The 19,302-nt window shown below is 50.1% G+C and overlaps 1 protein-coding gene across 1 annotated transcript; it reads right to left on the reverse strand.

The window, feature by feature from the left end:
• Positions 1-6,707: 6,707 nt before the first annotated feature.
• UPK2 (uroplakin 2) lies at positions 6,708-9,494 on the reverse strand. Its single transcript, XM_086678943.1, has 5 exons — positions 8,830-9,494; positions 8,252-8,386; positions 7,926-8,064; positions 7,588-7,658; positions 6,708-7,218 (listed from the first exon to the last, which is right to left on the reverse strand). The coding sequence occupies exons 1-5, from the start codon at positions 8,903-8,905 to the stop codon at positions 7,082-7,084; spliced, it is 558 nt and encodes a 185-aa protein (XP_086535069.1). The 5' UTR covers positions 8,906-9,494; the 3' UTR covers positions 6,708-7,081.
• Positions 9,495-19,302: the final 9,808 nt, after the last annotated feature.

Below are 19,302 nucleotides of genomic sequence, written 5' to 3' on the forward strand. Positions count from 1 at the left end.
TTCAGCATCACGCAGGGCATTTCTTCATTGTCTCTTTAGTCCTCTTTTCATGTGAAACAGTTTCTCAGCCTTTTTAGTCATTCATAACATGGACATTTTGGGAAGAGTGTTGGCCATTTGTTTTGTAGAATGTCCCTCAGTTTAGGTTTGTCTGATGTTTCCTCATAATTCGACTTACACATTTTTGGCAAGAACACCACACAAGTGCTGTTGAATGCTGTTTCTTTCTCAGTACCTCACATCAAGAGCCACACCGTGTCAGTTTATCTCATTATTATTGACGTTAACTTCAATCACTTGGTTTAGTGGTCTCCACCAGGTTTCCCTCCGATAGTTATTTTCTATTTTGTAATTTAAGTAATCTGTGGGGAGGTACTTTGATCTAAAATCCTGTTCCTCAAAAAAAAAAAAAATTAAATACTAAAAATAAATAAAATTAACTAAAGTCCTGTTCCTCATCAAGTTTGGGCCTTTTAATTCCTATCTATTTATGATCCTTGCCTGAATCAATCATTACTATGATGGTATAAAATGATTTTTTTTTAATGTTGCTTTATTTATTTTGAGGGGGGAGGGGCAGAGAGGGAGAGAGAGAATCCCAAGCAGACCTCACACTGGCAGCACAGAGCCCAACTCAGGACTGAATGCATGAACTGTGAGATCATGACCTGAGCCTAAATCAAGAGTCAGACACTTAACTGACTGAGCCACCAAGGTGCCTCTAAAATGGTTTTTCTAAATCTATCCCTCCTTTCCCATTTATTTAGTTGACATTCTTTTTTTTTTTTTTTTTTCAACGTTTATTTATTTTTGGGACAGTGAGAGACAGAGCATGAACGGGGGAGGGGCAGAGAGAGAGGGAGACACAGAATCGGAAACAGGCTCCAGGCTCTGAGCCATCAGCCCAGAGCCTGACGCGGGGCTCGAACTCCCGGACCGCGAGATCGTGACCTGGCTGAAGTCGGACGCTTAACTGACTGCGCCACCCAGGCGCCCCTATTTAGTTGACATTCTATTGTAAGGAAGAGCTTTTCCATATCTCATATATTTTTTAAAATATTTTATTTTATTTTTATTGATTTTTTTAACTCTAAGAGGTAAAGATTTTATTTTATTTTATTTTATTTTTTTAATATATATTTTTTTAACGTTTATTTATTTTTGAGACAGAGAGAGACTGAGCATGAACGGGGGTGGGGCAGAGAGAGAGGGAGACACAGAATCGGAAACAGGCTCCAGGCTCTGAGCCATCAGCCCAGAGCCCGACGCGGGGCTCGAACTCACGGACCGCGAGATCTTGACCTGAGCTGAAGTCCGACGCTTAACCGACTGAGCCACCCAGGCACCCCAAGATTTTATTTTTTTAATTTTTTTTTATTTTTTCAACGTTTATTTATTTTTGGGACAGAGAGAGACAGAGCATGAACGGGGGAGGGGCAGAGAGAGAGGGAGACACAGAATCGGAAACAGGCTCCAGGCTCTGAGCCATCAGCCCAGAGCCTGCCGCGGGGCTCGAACTCCCGGACCGCGAGACCGTGACCTGGCTGAAGTCGGACGCTTAACCGACTGCGCCACCCAGGCGCCCCTTAATTTTTTTTTTTAGAGAGAGAGAGAGCATGAGCGGGGAGAGAAACAGAGGCGGGGAGAGAGAGAGACTATTAAGCAGGACTTCCATGCTCATCAACAAGCCCAACGAGGGGTGTGATCCCACAACCCCTGGGGTCATGACCTGGGCTGAAATCAAGAGTCAGATACTCAACCGACTGAGCCACCTGGGTGCCCCTAAAGATTTTATTTTTTTTTTTTTTATTATTTTTTTTTTTTAATTTTTTTTTTTTCAACGTTTATTTTTGGGACAGAGAGAGACAGAGCATGAACGGGGGAGGGGCAGAGAGAGAGGGAGACACAGAATCGGAAACAGGCTCCAGGCTCTGAGCCATCAGCCCAGAGCCCGACGCGGGGCTCGAACCCACGGACCGCGAGATCGTGACCTGGCTGAAGTCGGACGCTTAACCGACTGCGCCACCCAGGCGCCCCAAGATTTTATTTTTTAAGTAATCTCTACACCCAACATGGGGCTGGAACTTACAACCCTGAGATCAAGAGTCACATGCTCTACCAGCTGAGCCCGCCAGGTGCCCCCTTATCTCATATTTGTTTGTTTATTGTCAGTATGGACCCAAAGGATTCTTAGAGTGGATTATTTGTAATTATTGATTATAGCAATTTATTATAGTTATAAAATTCTGTAATTCTATATAGTGAAGTATAACTCATTAATAGTATGTATTTTAATCCTCAATTGTGCCAGATTTTGCCAGTGGGAGCCTCCTTGGGTTCCTCCTTTCCCCTACTGTGCTGCCTGTGGCTTGTCTAATAGACCAGAAACTTTGACAGCACCTGGCATGTAGGAGACCCTCAATAAATGTTGTTTTAACTACACTGAAAACAACAGCTCCCTTTTAAAAAATTTGCTAGGACTCTACCTTTAATACCAATAATAGTAATTTTAATGATAATTTCCCTAATTATAAAAATAATACCTGTTCTGGGTGCCCGGCTGGCTCAGTCAGTAGAGCATTGACTGTTGATCTTGGGGTCGTGAGTTCAAGCCCCACATTGGATGTGGAAATCACTTTTTATTTTTTGTTTATTTATTTTTAAAGTTTATTTTATTTATTTATTTTAAATTTTTAAATGTTTATTTTATTTTGAGAAAGAGAGAGAGTGTGAGCAGGGGAGGGGCAGAGAGAGAGGGAGACATAGAATCAGAAGCAGGCTCCAGGCTCTGAGCTGTCAGCATGGAGCCTGATTCAGGGCTTGATCTCATGAACTCTGAGATCATGAACTGAGCTGAAATCAAGAGTTGGACACTTAACTGACTGAGCCACCCAGGTGCCCCTGGAGATTACTTAAAAAAAAAATAATAATAATAAAGGTCAGGTCACGATCTTGGAGTTTGTGAGTTCGAGCCTCACATTGGGCTCTCTGCTGTCAGTACAGAGCCCGCTTCAGATCCTCTGTCTCCTTGTCTGTCTTTGCCCCTCCCCTGCTCTCTCTCTCTCAAATAAAATAAACATTAAAAATAAATAAATAATTTTTAAAATAATAAAAATAAATAAATAAATAAATAAATAATACACATTCGATGCAGAAAACTCAGAAGTATAGAAAACACAAAGGGGAAAACAATAGAGCAAAAATCATTCTTTCTATCAGTCAGATAATAGATCACATTTTGATGTATATACTTCCAAAAATTTTCCATATGGGTATTTCATTTTTGTGTTGTTAAAAATACTTACTATAATGCATCTACACTTTTATAGCCCTTTTCAAATTAGTCTACCATTTAAGAATGTTTATATCATACAAATCATATATCTGATAAAGAATTAATATCCAGAACATATAAAGAACCACAACTCTCTCTCACACACATACACACACACACACAATTTAAAAATGGTCAAAGAAGTTGCATAGCCATTTCTCTAAAGAAGATAGACAAATTTCCAATAGCCACGTGAGAAGATTCTCGACGTCACTAATCGTTAAGGAAATGCAAATTAAAAACAGAATGAAAGGGGCGCCTGGATGGCGCAGTCGGTTAAGCGTCCAACTTCAGCCAGGTCACGATCTCGCGGTCCGTGAGTTCGAGCCCCGCGTCGGGCTCTGGGCTGATGGCTCAGAGCCTGGAGCCTGTTTCCGATTCTGTGTCTCCCTCTCTCTCTGCCCCTCCCCCGTTCATGCTCTGTCTCTCTCTGTCCCAAAAATAAATAAACGTTGAAAAAAAAAATTAAAAAAAAAAACAAACAGAATGAAATACTACTTCACATCCATTGGGAAGGCTTTTTTAAAAACAAATAAAACGAGAAAATAATAAGTGTGGATGAGGATGTGGAGAAATTAGAACACCTGTGCATTGCTGGTGAGAAGGTACAATGGTACAGTCCCCAGGGAAAAAGAGTATAGCGGTTCCCCCAAAAATTAAACAAAGAATCACCATACGATCCAGCCATCCCACTTCTGGGTATCTCTCCAAAAGAATTGAAAGCAAAGACTTGAACAGATATTTGTGCACCTCTGTACCAGCATTGTTCGAAAGAACGAAAAGGTGGAAACAACCCAAATGTCCATCAGCAGGTGAATGGATAAACAAAATGCGGTCTATACATACAATGGAATATTATTTAGCCTTAAAAATGAATAAAACTCTGACACAGGCTGCAACATGCGTGAACCTTGAAAACATGATGCGAAGTGAAATAAACCAGACACAAAAGGACAAATCGTGCGTGGTTCCACTTTTATGAGATACCTACAACAGCCGATTTCACAGACAGAAGGTAGAATGGTGGTTGATAAGGGTGGGGGAGGAGGCAATGGGGATATTGTTCAGTGGATACAGAATTTCTCTTTGGGGTAAGGAAAAAGTTCTGGAGCCCATAGTGTTGGTAGTTGCACAACACTGTGAATGTATTTAATGCTGCCAAACTGAACACTTAGAAATGGTTAAAATAGGGGTGCCTGGGTGGTTCAGTTGGTTGAACATCTGAATCTTGCTTTTGGCTTAGGTCATGACCTCACAGTTCGTGGGATGGAGCCCTATATGGGACTCTGCGCTGACAGCTCGGAGCCTGCTTAAGATTCTCTCCCTCTCTGCCCCTCTCTGACTTGCACTCTCTTTCCCTCAAAGTAAACATTTTAAAAAAATGGTTAAAATAGTTAATTTCATGTTATGTATATTTCATCACAATTTCAAAAAAATGTTTATATCTGTACGTTTCAACCTTTAGTGCATATTCCAAACTTTCAAGATCTCCTGAGGATCTTGAAAAAATACTGATGCCCGGCTCCTACCCCAGTCATTCTGATTCTGGTATGGGGTATGGCCTAGGCGTTGAGGTTTTTAAAACCCCCTAGATGATTCCAGTGGGCAGTTTGACTCCCAGTCTGATGGTCTTCCCCCAGCATGGGAAGGTCGGGCTCCCAAACCCGCCTTGGCTGGTGCAGTGAAGTTAGGGAAACAGCCCAAACCATTCTCTCTGCTGGGCACGTCCTCTCTGCCTGTGTCTCCTGACTTTAAGCCTCAGCTCTGTTAGGCCCACCCAAAGTTTCAGTGTTTGTTTCCTCTCTCATTTCTCACAGCACTTACCACATTGTTGTTGGTTTTGTTTGTTTGTTTGTTTGTTTTTGAGAGAGAGAGAGATAGAGAGAGGGAGAGAGCTCATGGCCTGTGCAGGAGCTGGGGAGAGGGAGAGAGAATCTTAAGCAAGCTCCACGGTCAGTGTGGAGCCCAACACAGGGCTCGATCCCATGACCCTGGGATCATGACCTGAGCCAAAATCAAGAGTCAGACATTCAACTGACTGAACCACCCAGGCGCCCCAGCACGTATCTCATTTTTAATTTATTTACTTGTTCACATTTTTGAGAATCTGTCTCTTGCCTTAAGTTCCATAAACTCCAGGAGGGAGGAACAATGTCCTTCCACATTTTATTCTTAGCACTTCTAGCAGCACCTGGCACATAATAAATGCTCAATTCATGTTTGTGGGATGAATAAACATTGTTGCTCTTCTCTTCCATTGCCTTCCTCTCCGAGGCTCTCATGTTACTCTATGAAGGGGTCATTAACACCATTGTTCCAGCATCTTCTAGCTCTGTGTTGTTTTTTATTGTTTTCACAGAATTTTTGGCACTTGCCCAGTTGCCGCCTTCTCTTCAGGGCCTTATTCATTCCTTCATCTGTTCACCGATTCAACAAGTATTTACTGAGTACCTACTGTGCCCCAGGCATTGCGGAGGAAAGGTACTTTGGGAACAAAATGACTGCTCTCATGGAACACACAGTCTGGTTGGGGAGATAACTGAATAATCACATACACATATAATTATAAACCACGGTATTGCTATGAAAAACAGGAAAGGGGAACCCAACCCAATGTCGGGGGGTAGAAGTCAGGGGCTTCCTCGGAGAAGGTGGGTTACCTGTGCAAATAAGAATGGAGTGGGGATGGGGGGAGTCGTAAAGGCAAGTCGGGCATGTGGAGTAGTCGGTGCAAAGGCCCTGATGCAAGAGGGAACACAGGATATTGGAGGGAACACAGTGAGAACTGAGGGGCAGTTAGGGGAGAGACCAGGGCTGGTCTTGAAGGTCGCCTTAAAGATTCTGGCATCTCCCCTAAGATCAATGCAAAGATCACTGATCCTTAGAAGAGTCGTGTATTTGGAAAGGAGAACGCTCCTTCTCTTTTCCCTCAGTTCCCAGTTACTTTTCCGTTGTCCTCCTGTACCCAGGCTTCTTCCATTTCTCTGCCCTCCTCCTAGGTCCCCTCTAGAAAATTCTCCATTTCTCCCACCGCCCAGCACCCTGTCTGGGGTCTCAACCTGGTAGCCCTCTCTGGCTCTCCCCAGTCAGAGCCTGCAATCCTTTTCCCAACACCACACCCTCAGCCTCTAGACTCACCCACATAGTGCACCGTGCCCTGGTTGGGTGGCCTGCTGTGGAGGGGGCAAAACCCACAGCCCACGTGGGCTCTGAGGACTCTTGACTCCTGGCATCTAATCCCGCCCCCCCCCCCTTCCTGCCTCCTGAGAGGAGCAACTAGGCTGTTCTAGGGGGGCAGGGAGGGCGGACTGGGAGCCTAACGGGGATTCGGTTCCACACAGGTGGAGCACATGAAAGGGAAACACACAGCAGAGGCGGCATGAGACTTTATTCTGGAGACTTCCATCACTGCGGGAGGGGTGAATTGTTGAGGGAGGGGGAGATTAAAGAGGTGAAGTGGAAGGAGCGCCAATTCTGACAAGAGTGGGGGTGAGGGGATGACAGGAAGTGTGGGGAGAAGGTGAGGCACTGGGGACAAGGGGGAGGGGCAGAGGGAGGAAAGGGCTCCAGTGGGAGGGGGCAGGGAGGGGAGGTGAAGGCACTGAAAAGGCCAAAGCCTCCAGGTTGAGGTCTGGGAGCAGGCAGCGTTTTCAGGAAAGGAGGCAGGCACAGAGCGCAAAGCCGGGGGCTGGGGACATGGATAGCGTCGCGGGCCCTCTGGAGGCCTGCTGCCTGGTGAGGGCCTCCTCACTTTCGGGCGCCCAGTGCCAGGGCGATAATGAAGCCCACGACCAGAAGGAACATGGCGACAGAGAGCAGCACCGTGATGACTACCATGCCCCCCGTCCGGGCCATCCCCAGCCCAATGGATTCCATCTTCCTCCCTGTCAGAAGACAGAGCGGGGAGGCCTTCGTGGGCAGGAAGAGCCCCTATCCTGACCCCACGCTCTCCGTCTCATCCAGCCATCCTTCGTCCATTTATTCATCCAACCAGCCAACTGATCCACACATCCATCACGCAAACATTTACGAAGCAGCTCCTATGTTGGTCACTGAGGGTACAGAAATCAATCGGGCGCCATCCCGACACGCATAGAACCTTTAGTTTATGAGACAAGCCAACAGGCACTTAAAATGCCAAGGGCTTAGTACGAGGACATAGGTACAAAGAAGCTAAGGGGGCACAGGGAGGGGCAGCCGGGGGATGGGATGGGAGGGCCAGGGGAGGTTTGGGGGACCCTGATGTTACTTACGAGGAAGCGTGGACATCGGGATCTCTCTACTGGACTCAGTGGATGCCCCCTTCGTCACTAGGTAGGAAACGCTTTTGTAGTGGGGTTTGAGAGAGAGAGTGGAGACTCCTCAGTGATTATCTGGGACTTGGAAGAAGACGGAGCCCAGGCACCCTCCTTCGTAGCCGTGCCCTCCTCCAAGAGGCCCCTTCTAGACGCCGTCAGCTGCGTCTAGACGCCCTCACTTTCTCCCCCAGGCTGACCATATCACCTCCCACCAAATGTTAGGACTCAGCTTCTCTTCCTATCAACCCCCCGCCTCCGCCAACAGGTGCCCCAGGCCTGGATCTGGTACCTACTAGTATTTGGTTCCTGGCGCGAGGTTTGTCACCTGGTATGCACTGAGCCGGGTGACGGTGAAGCCAGCCCCACTGTCCACCACGCTCACCAGCTCCCGGCGCCCACGGCACGGAGGCACCATGAAGCTGGATTTCACCACTGGACAGGAAATCAGGGGTGAAGTCGGGGTCATGCTTCTGAGGCCCCAAAGAGAAGGGGCAGCAGAGTATGGATGGCTCAGGAGAAAGGTCTACAGGAAGGCAGGAGTGGGAGAAAGGGTGCTGGTGGCGGCCTGGGTAGGGGTCTCTGGGGATTAGGGGGCCACTTTGGGAGGGGGGTAGCAAACCTTTGCTGTCATTGGCTCTCCGGACCATCAGCGTGGCATTGCCCCCTGTGAGGTGACAGGGGGGCAAAGCAACTAGCAGGCTCTCCGTCAGCGCCGGGGACAGCAGACCAGAAACGCTTGAGATGTTGAAGTCTGCTGGGGAGCCAAGAGGGGGTTTGGGGTGGGGGCATGCAATCCCCTTTCCTGGCCCTGACCCCTGGGGGCCATTTCTAAGGATGCAGAGTCCTCCCCTGCCGTGCTGCAGTCGGCCGGCAGAACACAGGCCTTTGCTTGTGTGACCACCAGGTGGCAGGCTTGGGACGCAAAAGCCGGGTCCTCCGCCAAGCGGCCAGATCCTGGGTGTCAGTAGGGGGCAGAGGTCAACCTTACCCCAATCCTTAGCCCTGGGCCCTTCGGCACATCTCTCCGCCTCCTGGGTTTGGAAGAGGACCAGGAGTGTCCCCTGGGCTCAGTGACTGATGCCTGGTCACTGCCATCATCAGCTCCCCACCCCCAACCAGCCAGGCCAGCTCTGCTTTGGGAGCCCTGGAAGGCCCAGTGCCTCCCCTCCCCACACCCCCGCCAGGGAAGGCAGAGACCTGCAGCCCCCAGGGCCAGGACAGTCAGCAGAATCAGGTTCAAGGGCAAGGTCCGGAAGGGCAGCGGGGATGCCATAGCTGGGCTGGGAGCTGGGACAGGTGCTGGCAGGCTGAGGCTTCCTGAGGCAAGTGAGGCCTGGCCCCTGGGGTGGCTGATTTTGTCTTGGGGTGGGAGTGGCTGGAGGGGAATCCTGTCCAACCTGCCCTTTGGGTCCTACAGCCTCAGGGCAGGCCCCCAGACAGGTTTTTCAGGATGGGGAGCTGGCTCTCAGGTCAGAAGTGGGGATGCCCTGGCTGGATCTTGCTGGCTTAGTCAACTGCAGAGGGGCAGAGTAACTAAAGTGGGAGGCGGAAATCACCCCTTCTTCTGGGACTCCCGCGTGTTAGGGCCTGAGTATTCTTGCCTGTGCGTGCATCTGGGGCATGGCCTGTGGAGGACTGGCCCCCTCAGGTATGGGAGTCTTCCCGGGAGTGCAGCGAGTTATGAGATTGCCGTGGCATGCAAGAAAAGGAAAGCAACGCTGAGGGGCTTCTGCCAGGGCCTTGGCCGGGCAAGGATGGGAGGGAAACTGAGGCTGGTAGGAGGGGACAGGGGCAGCAGACCCAAGGGCTCCTCTTCATGGTCTCCAACGAGGCCCAGGTACTGCTGCTCTGGGAGGAGCTGGGCCGAGGGACGCTAGGGAAGACTTCCAGAGAGACCGGAGGGGTGGCCACCAACCCCATCCAGCAGCGGTGGGCACAGTCAGCCTGGCTCAGCAACCACTGTTGAAACCATTGAGAATAAAGGGGAGAAACAGACCCGGTAAGAGAAAATGAAAAAGAGACACAACTCCTCTGACCGCATCCCCCAGCCCTGTGCTGGATTAGACCGAAGTGAAAGGGGGGTTATAAGCAGAAAGCAAGGAGAGACGAGGAGAAAGTGCCCACTGTGGACATGAGCCAACATACTTACCCCTACAGCCAAGGGGCTGCAGATGTCACAGGCTCCTTTTTGCAGATGTGGAAACAGACTCAGAGAGGAAGTCACCTGTGAGAAGCAGGATGCTCCACAGGGAGAGGCCAAGAGCTGTACAGAGAGCGCTGATGTAGGTCTCTGTGCCATGAACTATTCTGTCTTCCCCAGACCCAGAGAAGGGCCAGGGTCCTGTAAGGAAGCAAAGGGTTGGTGGGGCTGTGTCCTTACTCCGATGGTGGGAAGAAGGGTAGGTTCAAAGCCTGGAGTGTGAGCCCGGAGTGGGGGGGTGGGGGTGAGGGTAAAGATAGAACTCACAGACCCAAGCAGAGGGTCAGAGGGTCTCAGACCAGCGCTTCTCCACATTGAATGTGCCTATGAATCACCAGGGATGAGATGCAGTTTCTGATTCAGTGGGTCTGAGGTGAAGCCTGAAAGTCCACATTTCTAACAAGTTTCCAGGTAACATCAATTGATGCTAGTCTGAGAGGCCCACACTTTGAATTGCCAGATGTTCCATATTGCACCCCGTACACACACACACACACACACACACACACACACACACACACACACACTGGTGGGGATCAGGGGCAGGTGTGTTTCCCCAGTCTCCCAGAACAGGCTGCCTTGGGGTGAAGAACTGAATTCTGTTTTTCCGGCACCTTGGCTTTTGTTCCCTTTTCCATCAGATCCTACCATCATTCTACAAACTGAAAGAGGACTGTTTGCACGTTGAGGAGAACTTTGGAGAGAGGGAAGAAGTAGGTGGTGGCATTCTAGGAGCGAGGGGATCTTCCTGATGCTCGCTCTTCAAATCCCATCACTAACCCGGAAGGATGTTTATGCTCAGGCTTGGGAGGTATGTCTTCCCATTTCACTCATAAACCAAGAAGCAGAAAGAAGAGGTCGGGTTTCTTGCAGGGTGCGTTGTGTTGGGTCCACATCTAAGCCCCCATCCCATCTGAAATCATGAGTGGGGCAGAGTGGAATAGGGCAGGGCAGAGCCCTGGCCGGATTTTAAAGGGATAAGAGGGCCCTGTGCCTTTAAGCCCTCCCTTCTCCCTCCAGCCCCCCTTACCCACCCGGCCCTCCCCAGGTTTCTGGAGGAACTGAGAGTTGCGTCTTCTCCCTGCCCTGCCGAGCTGCTCACTGGCTGCTCTGGAGGCTGTGCTTTGCGGTCTCCATGGAAACCATTAGTTGCTAAGCAACTGGAGCATCATCTGTGCTGAGCTCTCGCATCTAATTATCCCATCACAGCGGCCGAGAAGGGTTTGGGGAGCTGCGAGGAGGGGGAGGCCAAGCGCAGGAGCAAGAGGATAACTCTTTTAGCAGAGCAGATTCATTGACACACGGAAGTCATTTAAAGCCACAGCACCCTGTGCCTCTGGAGGATGTCCTCACGATTTGGAGTAAAGGAACCAGGGCCACAAATGTCTGGAGTTTCTCTCTTGGACCCACACCTCCTAGGCTGTCTCCCCCTCAGATTCTTGATTCTAAACTCACGCAAGTTTTCTCTTCTGCCTCCTTCCTGCCAAGCTCCATACTCAAGTCAACAAACATTTTATTAAGTACCAGAACTGTGCTAGGCACCAGGTACGCAAAGGCAAAATAAGTCTCTGCCTTCAGGGAGTTCTTAACCTCTCTCTTCTGCCTGGACTAAAAGGTTAGCTCTTAAAGCAGACCTACTCTTTCTGAATTATGGTACTTTTTATCTTTTCTAGAATGTAGTAGTTTTGCAGCCACGGGATCTCAGATGGGAACCCAGCTCTGTCTGGTATACCGATGGTTCTTGCTCCGGATGCCACTCTTCTGCTTGCCAGTCAGTTAAAAACACGTCCACTTGGGGCGCCTGGGTGGCTCAATCAGTTAAGGGTCCGACTTCAGCTCAGGTCAGGATCTCACGGTTCTTGGGTTCGAGCCCCGCATCGGGCTCTGTGCTGACAGCTCGGAGCCTGGAGCCTGCTTTGGATTCTGTGTCTCCCTCTCTCTCTGCCCCTCCCCTGCTCACGCTCTGTCTCTGTCTCAAAAATAAATAAACATTAAAAAAAATAAAAATTAAAAAAAACCCATGTCCACTTGACTCCATGGGCATGTGAGCCTCTGATGGGGACTATTGTCCTCCTGATGATAGGTGATACCATTTTGAACCTCAGTTTTCTCACCTATAAAATGGGAAGACTCATTCCTTCTCAATCATCTAGCAAGATATGACAGGTGTAAAAATGCTTTAAAATAAAGGTGCAGAAGGAATATTGGCCATCACTGTCACAGTCGGTGGGAGCAGACTGGGGGAGTCCTGGGGACTTGGATCGAGAAGTAATATGCAGGGCTTACCAAATGTTGGTCTGATGGGAAATGGCAGGGCCTCAATCCTTGAGATCTGAGGAAAAGGCTGGAAGGAAAGGAAAATCTGTGTGTCATTCAGGGTTGAAAGAGACCTGGATGCTCCTTTATTTTTTGTAATGCTCCCTATGATACAACCACTTACCCCAAACCTTCTTCCAGCTTTGTGACCATGTTACCTACCTGAGTACTCTGTTGCAGTTTCCTCCTCTGCAGAAAGGGCCTAAAATCTGTCTCACTGAACTAATATGACCATCACTCAAGCTAATTTATTTAAGAGTGCCTAGCATGATATCTGGTTCAATAAATATTAATTTAAGTAATTCATCTTATCTTCTCCTTTAACCCTTACTGCAGATGAAGTCTAGAGGCTCAGAGGCAATAAATGAGTTTCCTGAGGTCACAGAGCTAGTAGGGAATGAGGTGGGATAGAATTTGATCAGTAGAGCTGCTCAGAATTTGATCAGTAGAGCATGCGACTCTTGATCTCAGAGTCATGAGTTCAAGCCCCACGTTGGGTATGGAACCTACTTAAAATTAAGTAATTAAAAGGAAGAAATAGGAATTTGTTTTCCCAATTCTGGCATCGATGCAGGGGGAAATGGTTGGGCGGGAAAGGTAGTGTGAACGGGAAAGTGACGGAGATGTGAGCCAGCTGTTCCTTGTATGCTAAGCATGCCACCGGGGTCCCAGGCACACAGGAACTGCCTGCTCACTCGTGTATTCATTCAGTAAACATCTGTCAAACAACTGCTCAGTGGTAGTTGCCATGATAGGTGAGATACAGAGAGGACAAGAAGGCATTCCTGCTCTCAAGTTGCTGAGTTTTGGAGAATGAACTGGAGGTAGTCTGGCTAAAATAAGTGTAAGAAGATGGGGCGCCTGGGTGGCTCAGTCGGTGAAGCATCCAACTCTTGGTTTTGGCTCAGGTCATGATCTCACAGTTCATGGATTTGAGCCCCACATCAGGCTCTGTGCTGATAGCACGGAGCCTGCTTGGGATTCTCTCTCTCTCTCTCTCTCTCTCTGCCTCTCCCCACTTGAGCCATCTATGTCAAAAATAAATAATAAACTTAAAAAAAACACTTTTAATAAAAAAAAAGAGAAATCAGTGGAAGAGGATATTCCAAAAAGGGAACAGCGTATGAAAAGGCTCAGAGAAGTGAATTATCCTGACACTTTCTAGGAACCGTGAACAAATACACCTTGGCTAGAAAGAGGTCTTCAAAGATGAGTGGGACAATACCCCTCGCCAGCAGCTGGGTCGCCGGTGGCATTGGATCCTATACTAAGGAGCTTGGTTTTTACCCTAAAGGAAACAGAGAGCCTCTGAGGAGTTCTAATTGTGGAAAGAGCATTTTGGAAACAGTGTGGGAAGGGATTGGCAGGAGGTAATGGATTGGCATATTGTAGCAGGGTTAGTCTGTGTGACCAATAGAATTCAGCAGGGGCAATGGTCACTTCTGAGGCTAGATCCTAAAAGGACTTGCACCTTCCTCTTGCTCTCTCTTGGACTGTTCACTCTGGAAGGCATAGGAGCACCCCTACGGGGAGGTCCCTATGGCAAAGGATCGAGGCCTCCTGCCAACATCCAGCCTGGAACCGAAGCCTCTAGACAAGAGCCATGAGAATAAGCAAGCTTGGAAACAGATCCTCTAGCCCCAGTCAAGCCTTCAGATGACTGTGGTCCAGGTCAACGTCTTCACTGCACCTTCATAAGATACTCAGCCAGAACTGCCCAGCTAAGTCTTTCCTGATTCCTGACTCTCAGAATAATATTTGTTCTCACAGGCTGCTAAGTTCGGGGGTACGTTGTTATGTAGTAATAGACAACTGATACAAAGGGGAGGACTGAGAAATGTCCACTGGGCTGGGCATCTTGAAGGACACACATCTTTCGAAGCAGCTTCCTGTAGGTGAGGAAGACAGAAGCCAGACTGCAAGAGTCTAGAGATGACCGGGAGGGGAGAAGCAGAGGTAAAACAAAGGAAGACAAGGAGACAAGGAAGGAGAGGGGAGTTTGGGATTCAGAAAAGGCTCACCTGCTGTGTTTTTAAAGGTAAAGGGGCACCTGGGTGGCTCAGTGGGTAAGCCTCCAACTTCGATTCAGGTCATGATCTCGCGGTTTGTGGGGTCAAGCCCCACATGGGGCACTGTCCTGACAGTGCAGAGCCTGCTGGGGATCCTCTGTCTCCCTTTCTGTCTGCCCCTCCCCTGCTCGTTCTCTCTCTTTCTCTCTCTCAAAAATAAATAAGCATCAAGAAGAAAAAAAAAGGTAAAGACGTAGGAGAGAGAGGGGTGTGACTGGAGGAGGGAGAAAATGGGGTTCAGATCAGAGGTGGAGTCATTAGCCTTTGGCCATAGGAGTGACACTCTCAAAGCAGAGAGAAACTAATGGGGCAACAAGGGAGAGAAATGCGATACTTTTGTGGAGAGAGGGTGGGGGGAGAACCACAGGAGGAGTCAAGAAGCGAATTAAGGGAGCTTGTCCTGATGGCTCCACTTTCTCTGGGAAGTAGGAAGCTCAGTGGGGAGAAGGGCTTGGGGCCTGAAGAGGGGTGAGAGTTTGAGTAGCTATTTGTGGGAAGAGGACACAGCTACCAGGGGCCTTGAGGAAGGCTGTTTGGTGGCTGTGGCCCAGCTGGGCTTGGGGACCACTGGTCTTCAGGGGCACTGGCTGCATTAGTCAGGGTTCTCTGGAGAAACAGAGCCGACAGGATGTGTATATATAGAGAGAGGTTTATTTTAAGGAATTGGCTCATGTGATCGTGGAGGTTTGGCAAATCCACAGTCTAAAGGGGGAGGCAGGCAGGCTGGAGACCCAGAAAAGAGCTGCAGTTGGAGTCCAAAGGTGATCTACCAACAGAAATCCTTCTTTGTGGGGCAGGCGAGAGGGGAAGTCAGTCTTTGTTTGTTCAGGGCCTTCAACTGATTGGATGAGGCCCACCACACCATGGGATAATCTGCCTTCCCTCAAAATTCACTGATTTGAATGTTAATCTTGCCCCAAAAAACATCTTCACAGAGCCATCCAGAATAACGTTTCACAAAATATCTGAGCACCGTGGCCCCGTCAAGTTGACACATAAAACTAACCATCACGCTAACTTTGACATTTTGGGAGTTTTTCAAATTACACGACAGCTTGAGTGCAGAAATGATACAACTGTCAGGTTGTCCAGACTCAAGGCACGGAAAGTTGAGGGTATTGGCGAGCCTGAAGGGTTGGAGAACAAGATGGGGCTAGTTACGGAAAGGAGTGACTGGATGTGCCAGGAAGTGGGGCGCTGAGGGGTGAGGTCAAGGTCGAATGAAGCATGGGCGTGTGGTCGGGGACAGGAGGGAGAGTGGCGGCCATCCAGGTGGCTGCTGGGGAGAGAAAGTCGAGGCCCTCAGTGCAGCTGGATGGATCACAACATTGTGAGGTCGGACAGGGGCTGTGGACCCCTGGGGCCAGGCAGGTAACCAAATCAGTAAAACAAGGTGAGTGAAACTGAACAACATATATCTTTGAGGCCAACTTTGCCACTGGGTGCCCCAGATGGTGTCATCTGGGACAGGGTGTCGGAAGGGGAGTGGTGTTTTGCTAGTGAGCAAGGAGGAAGCATATTTGAGGCTGAAGGGATAGAGGCTGCAGGGTTGTCAAAGCAGAGGGGTTCCCTGTAGCCAGTGGGGCAGAGCCTGGCAAGGAGGGATGGCAGTGGAAGGGGAGGGAGGGGAGGAGCAGATCTAAAGAAGCAGATCTTCTGGGCAACCGCCCTGCAAAGGCCTGGCCCACCATGTTTTTCAGACTGTCAGGAGCCCCTGACAGGGTTTAAGCAGGGAAGTGGCAAAATTCAGTATTGTAGGAAAGGCGGAGGCTTGACTGCGGGGGTAATTAAGCCTCTCCTTAGGCCTAAAGGAGAGCTAATCGACCCAAGAAATAATAGTGGCCCGAATGAATATGAATTAATTTATTCAATAAATGTTTCTTACATGCCTTTGTACCAGTCACTGTGCTAAGTACCGGGCATTCAGAGGTGAGCACGATTGCTCTCCCGGAAAATTATGGTATAATGGGAGATACTGAAGAGTCCACTATTTCACTGCAGCAGGATTTCAGTAGAAAAAGTAATGCTAACAGCTATTATTTATCGAGTGTTTACCACATGTCAGGCACTGCACTAAGTCCTTCCTATATTTTCTTGCTTAATCCTCTGAGCAAACTCTGTGGGTGGCTACTGTTATTGTCCTCATTGTATTAATGAGGAAACTAAGGTCAGAGACACTAAATGACTTGCCAGAGAGGCTCCTCACTGAAAGGGTAACTTACATGGGCTTGGGCAGTCCTGGAGGGCTTCCTGGAGGAAGTAGTAAATAAGTGAAGATCTGAAAGTTGAGTAGGCATTAGCAGGGCGAAGGTGGAGGGAGGAAGGAGTGAGAGGGGAGATTGTTCTAGGCTGAAAGAGCTGCAAATGCTCATTAAGCGACTGGAGGTTTAAAGTGGAATTTGATGGAGGGCACCTGGGTGGCTCAGTCAGTTAAGTGTCTGACTCTTGATCTCAGCTCAGGTCTTGATCTCAGGGTTGTGAGTTCAAACCCCACGCTGAGCACCACGCTGGGCATGAAGCCTACTTAAAAAAAAAAAAAAAAAAAAAAGAGGGGCGCCTGGGTGACTCAGTCAGTTAAGCGTCCGACTTCAGCTCAGGTCACAATCTCATGGTCCGTGAGTTCTCCATGAGTTCGAGCCCTGCGTCGGGCTCTGTGCTGACAGCTCAGAGCCTGGAGCCTGCTTTAGATTCTGTGTCTCCCTCTCTCTGACCCTCCCCCGTTTGTGCTCTTTCTCTGTCTCAAAAATAAAAATAAACATTAAAAAAAAAAGAGTGGAATTTGGGGAAGTCACTGGAGAAGCAGCCAGGACCAGATGAAGAGCTTTGTAAGCCCGTTTAAAGAATTTTAATTTTTATCCTAAGGATACAAAGAAGCCCCTTGGAGGATTAAAACTGGAGAGTGTCATGATCAAATTTGTATCTTATAAAGATGATTTTCGTTGTACTGTAGAGATTGTGTTGGATGAGTGGTTGGGAGATATTTTAGATGTCTCTTGACACACTGTTGAGATACAATTCTGGGCAAGAAATGACCGAAGAGAAAATTCTAAGGCGATGGTTTGGCTGGGAGGGCTATGGGGCGGGGTGGGGAGCAGGGTGAAGGATGCCTCCCAGGCTGTGGCTTGGGCAGCTGGGTGGATGGCGGCACCCTCACCAGCTGGGGTGCAGGTGGTGGTGGGAGGAGGTTTTTCTGGGAGGGGCTGGAGATCTGCGATTCCCGGTCTGGACCTCAGGAGGGCTGTGGGCCCTGGTGTGACAGCTGCAGCCTGGGGGAGCAGTGCGGCCCAGTGAGAGGACAAGAGCAAGGACAGAGCGTGGGGAACACCACTAGGGTCAAAGGCAAAGAGGAGCCTGCCCAAGAGACTGAGAAGCTTCCCTAGAAGAAAAAAGAAAAGAGCCAGGAGGGAGTGGTGTCCCAGGTCCCCAAAGAAGAATGCTTCCAGGACCCGTGGCCCACAGCAAACTGGTTCATAGGGCACCAGAGAGATTCGAAGCGTGCTCCTTGGCTTTGGCAAGTAGAAGTCATGGAGATTGCTTCAGTCTGGGAGTGAGGGTGTGTGGATGAGGACAACGGGGCTGGACCAGAGGGTGTTGAAGGACTGGCTGTCTGGGTGGAGCTGGGTCTGGGGTTCAGGGAAGGGCCAAGGAGGGCAGGTGTGAAAGAGGAGGGTAGGAGTTGTGGGGGGGGGGGGACTCCCTTCCACCCCCTCCCCCGTTCTTTTACCTCAGGCGGGGTCCCCTTCTAGTTGTCTGTAGAAACCTAACATGGGTAGGGGAAGGAGGTCAGGAGGGCTTCCTGGGATATTGGTGGAGTGTGAAGGGGTGAGCCGGTCTGGGTCAGTCTTCCCTGGGTCACATCTGCAGAGGAAGGGGTTCTATCCCCTCATCCCCCTCTACAGGGGTGAGGGGCAGAGACCTGGGAACTCAAACCCAGCGAACCGGTGGGGGGGCCAACAGAACTGTGACCTTTAGCCCCTCTTGGGGTCCAGCTAATTTCTGCCCCACCCCCCCCCCACCCCCAGCAACTTCCGGGTTAGGCTGTGGCTCCAGCCAATCCCCAGAGAGAACAGGGAAGTGTTTCAAGGTGGCCACTAGAAGGAAAAGCAAGGCGTGTGGGAAGGGGTCAGAATCCTCTGGAACCCCACTCCACCCTCTGGCAGGGAGGGGTAGTCTTGGCACGGCTACCCAAGGTCACAGCCCTGAACTCTGCCTTCTCCCATCTCCTCAGGCCCTGTTTGATATGCACATCAGATCCGGTGCCCTTTACAAAACTGTTATTTGTACAGCCGCCCGAGGGAGGGGGAGGGAGACAGCCCCCCCCTCCCCCCCTCCCCCCCCCCCCCCCCCCCCCCCCGCCACCACATAGCCACTTCCACTTGCAGGGACCTGCAATCAAACACCAGCCCCCAGTCACACTCACTCACCAGCTCAGACGCTGCAAGCCTGAGTGCTCCCCACTGGGCCTTGCTGGAAGTTTCTCCTCAGCTCTGCCGGAAACGCCTGCCTCAGAGCTTCCCCTCAGCCCCGCAGTCCTCTCCCCCTCAGCCCTTCCTCCCCACTCCCCTAGCCCCGAGCTCTGAGCTCTGAGCTCCCCTGCGCCTCCCACTTAGCCTGGAGGCCGAGCTGGCTGTGGCACATTTGCCTCAAGTGTCCCCAATTCTCTGTCTCTAGGAATGGAGCTCGAGCCTTGAACGGGTCCTCCCCCCAGCACCTCCCATCCTGGCCTGAGGGGGCGGAAAGCAGGCCGCCAAGGGTAGGCAGGGGGCTCGGAGGACAGAAAATGGCTTTGGAGCAGATGGGCCAGCTAGGCGGCCACTTTCCAGCTTGGGGCCTTGGTCTGGGTTTCCTGTCTGCCAGTGGGGGTGGCGCACCTAGCCCACGGGGCTGCGGTGAGGCCCCGGATGAAACAAGGCGCGAGGTGCCCAACACTGTGCGGGGCACACAGTAGGTTCTTAACACAAGTCCCCTCCCCGCGCTTCACTTGGGGGCTCCGAGGAGGAAGACGTGGGGAGGACAGAAAGTAGGGTGGGTGGAGCAGGTTGTCCCAGAGCCAGTGAGGCACGCTGAGGTGGTGGTGGGGGGGGG

Source organism: Puma concolor, chromosome D1 (assembly GCF_028749965.1).
Source record: "Puma concolor isolate L17-30 chromosome D1, mPumCon1.1.hap2, whole genome shotgun sequence".
Taxonomy (NCBI): domain Eukaryota; kingdom Metazoa; phylum Chordata; class Mammalia; order Carnivora; family Felidae; genus Puma; species Puma concolor.

Coding starts and splice junctions, on each gene's coding strand:
- UPK2 (XM_086678943.1), bottom strand. CDS start 8,905: ATGGCATCCCCGCTGCCCTTCCGGACCTTGCCCTTGAACCTGATTCTG. Junction 8,065..8,251: donor GAGAGCCAATGACAGCAAAG/GTTTGCTACCCC, acceptor TTTCCTGTCCAG/TGGTGAAATCCAGCTTCATG. Junction 7,659..7,925: donor GCGCCAGGAACCAAATACTA/GTAGGTACCAGA, acceptor CCACTACAAAAG/CGTTTCCTACCTAGTGACGA.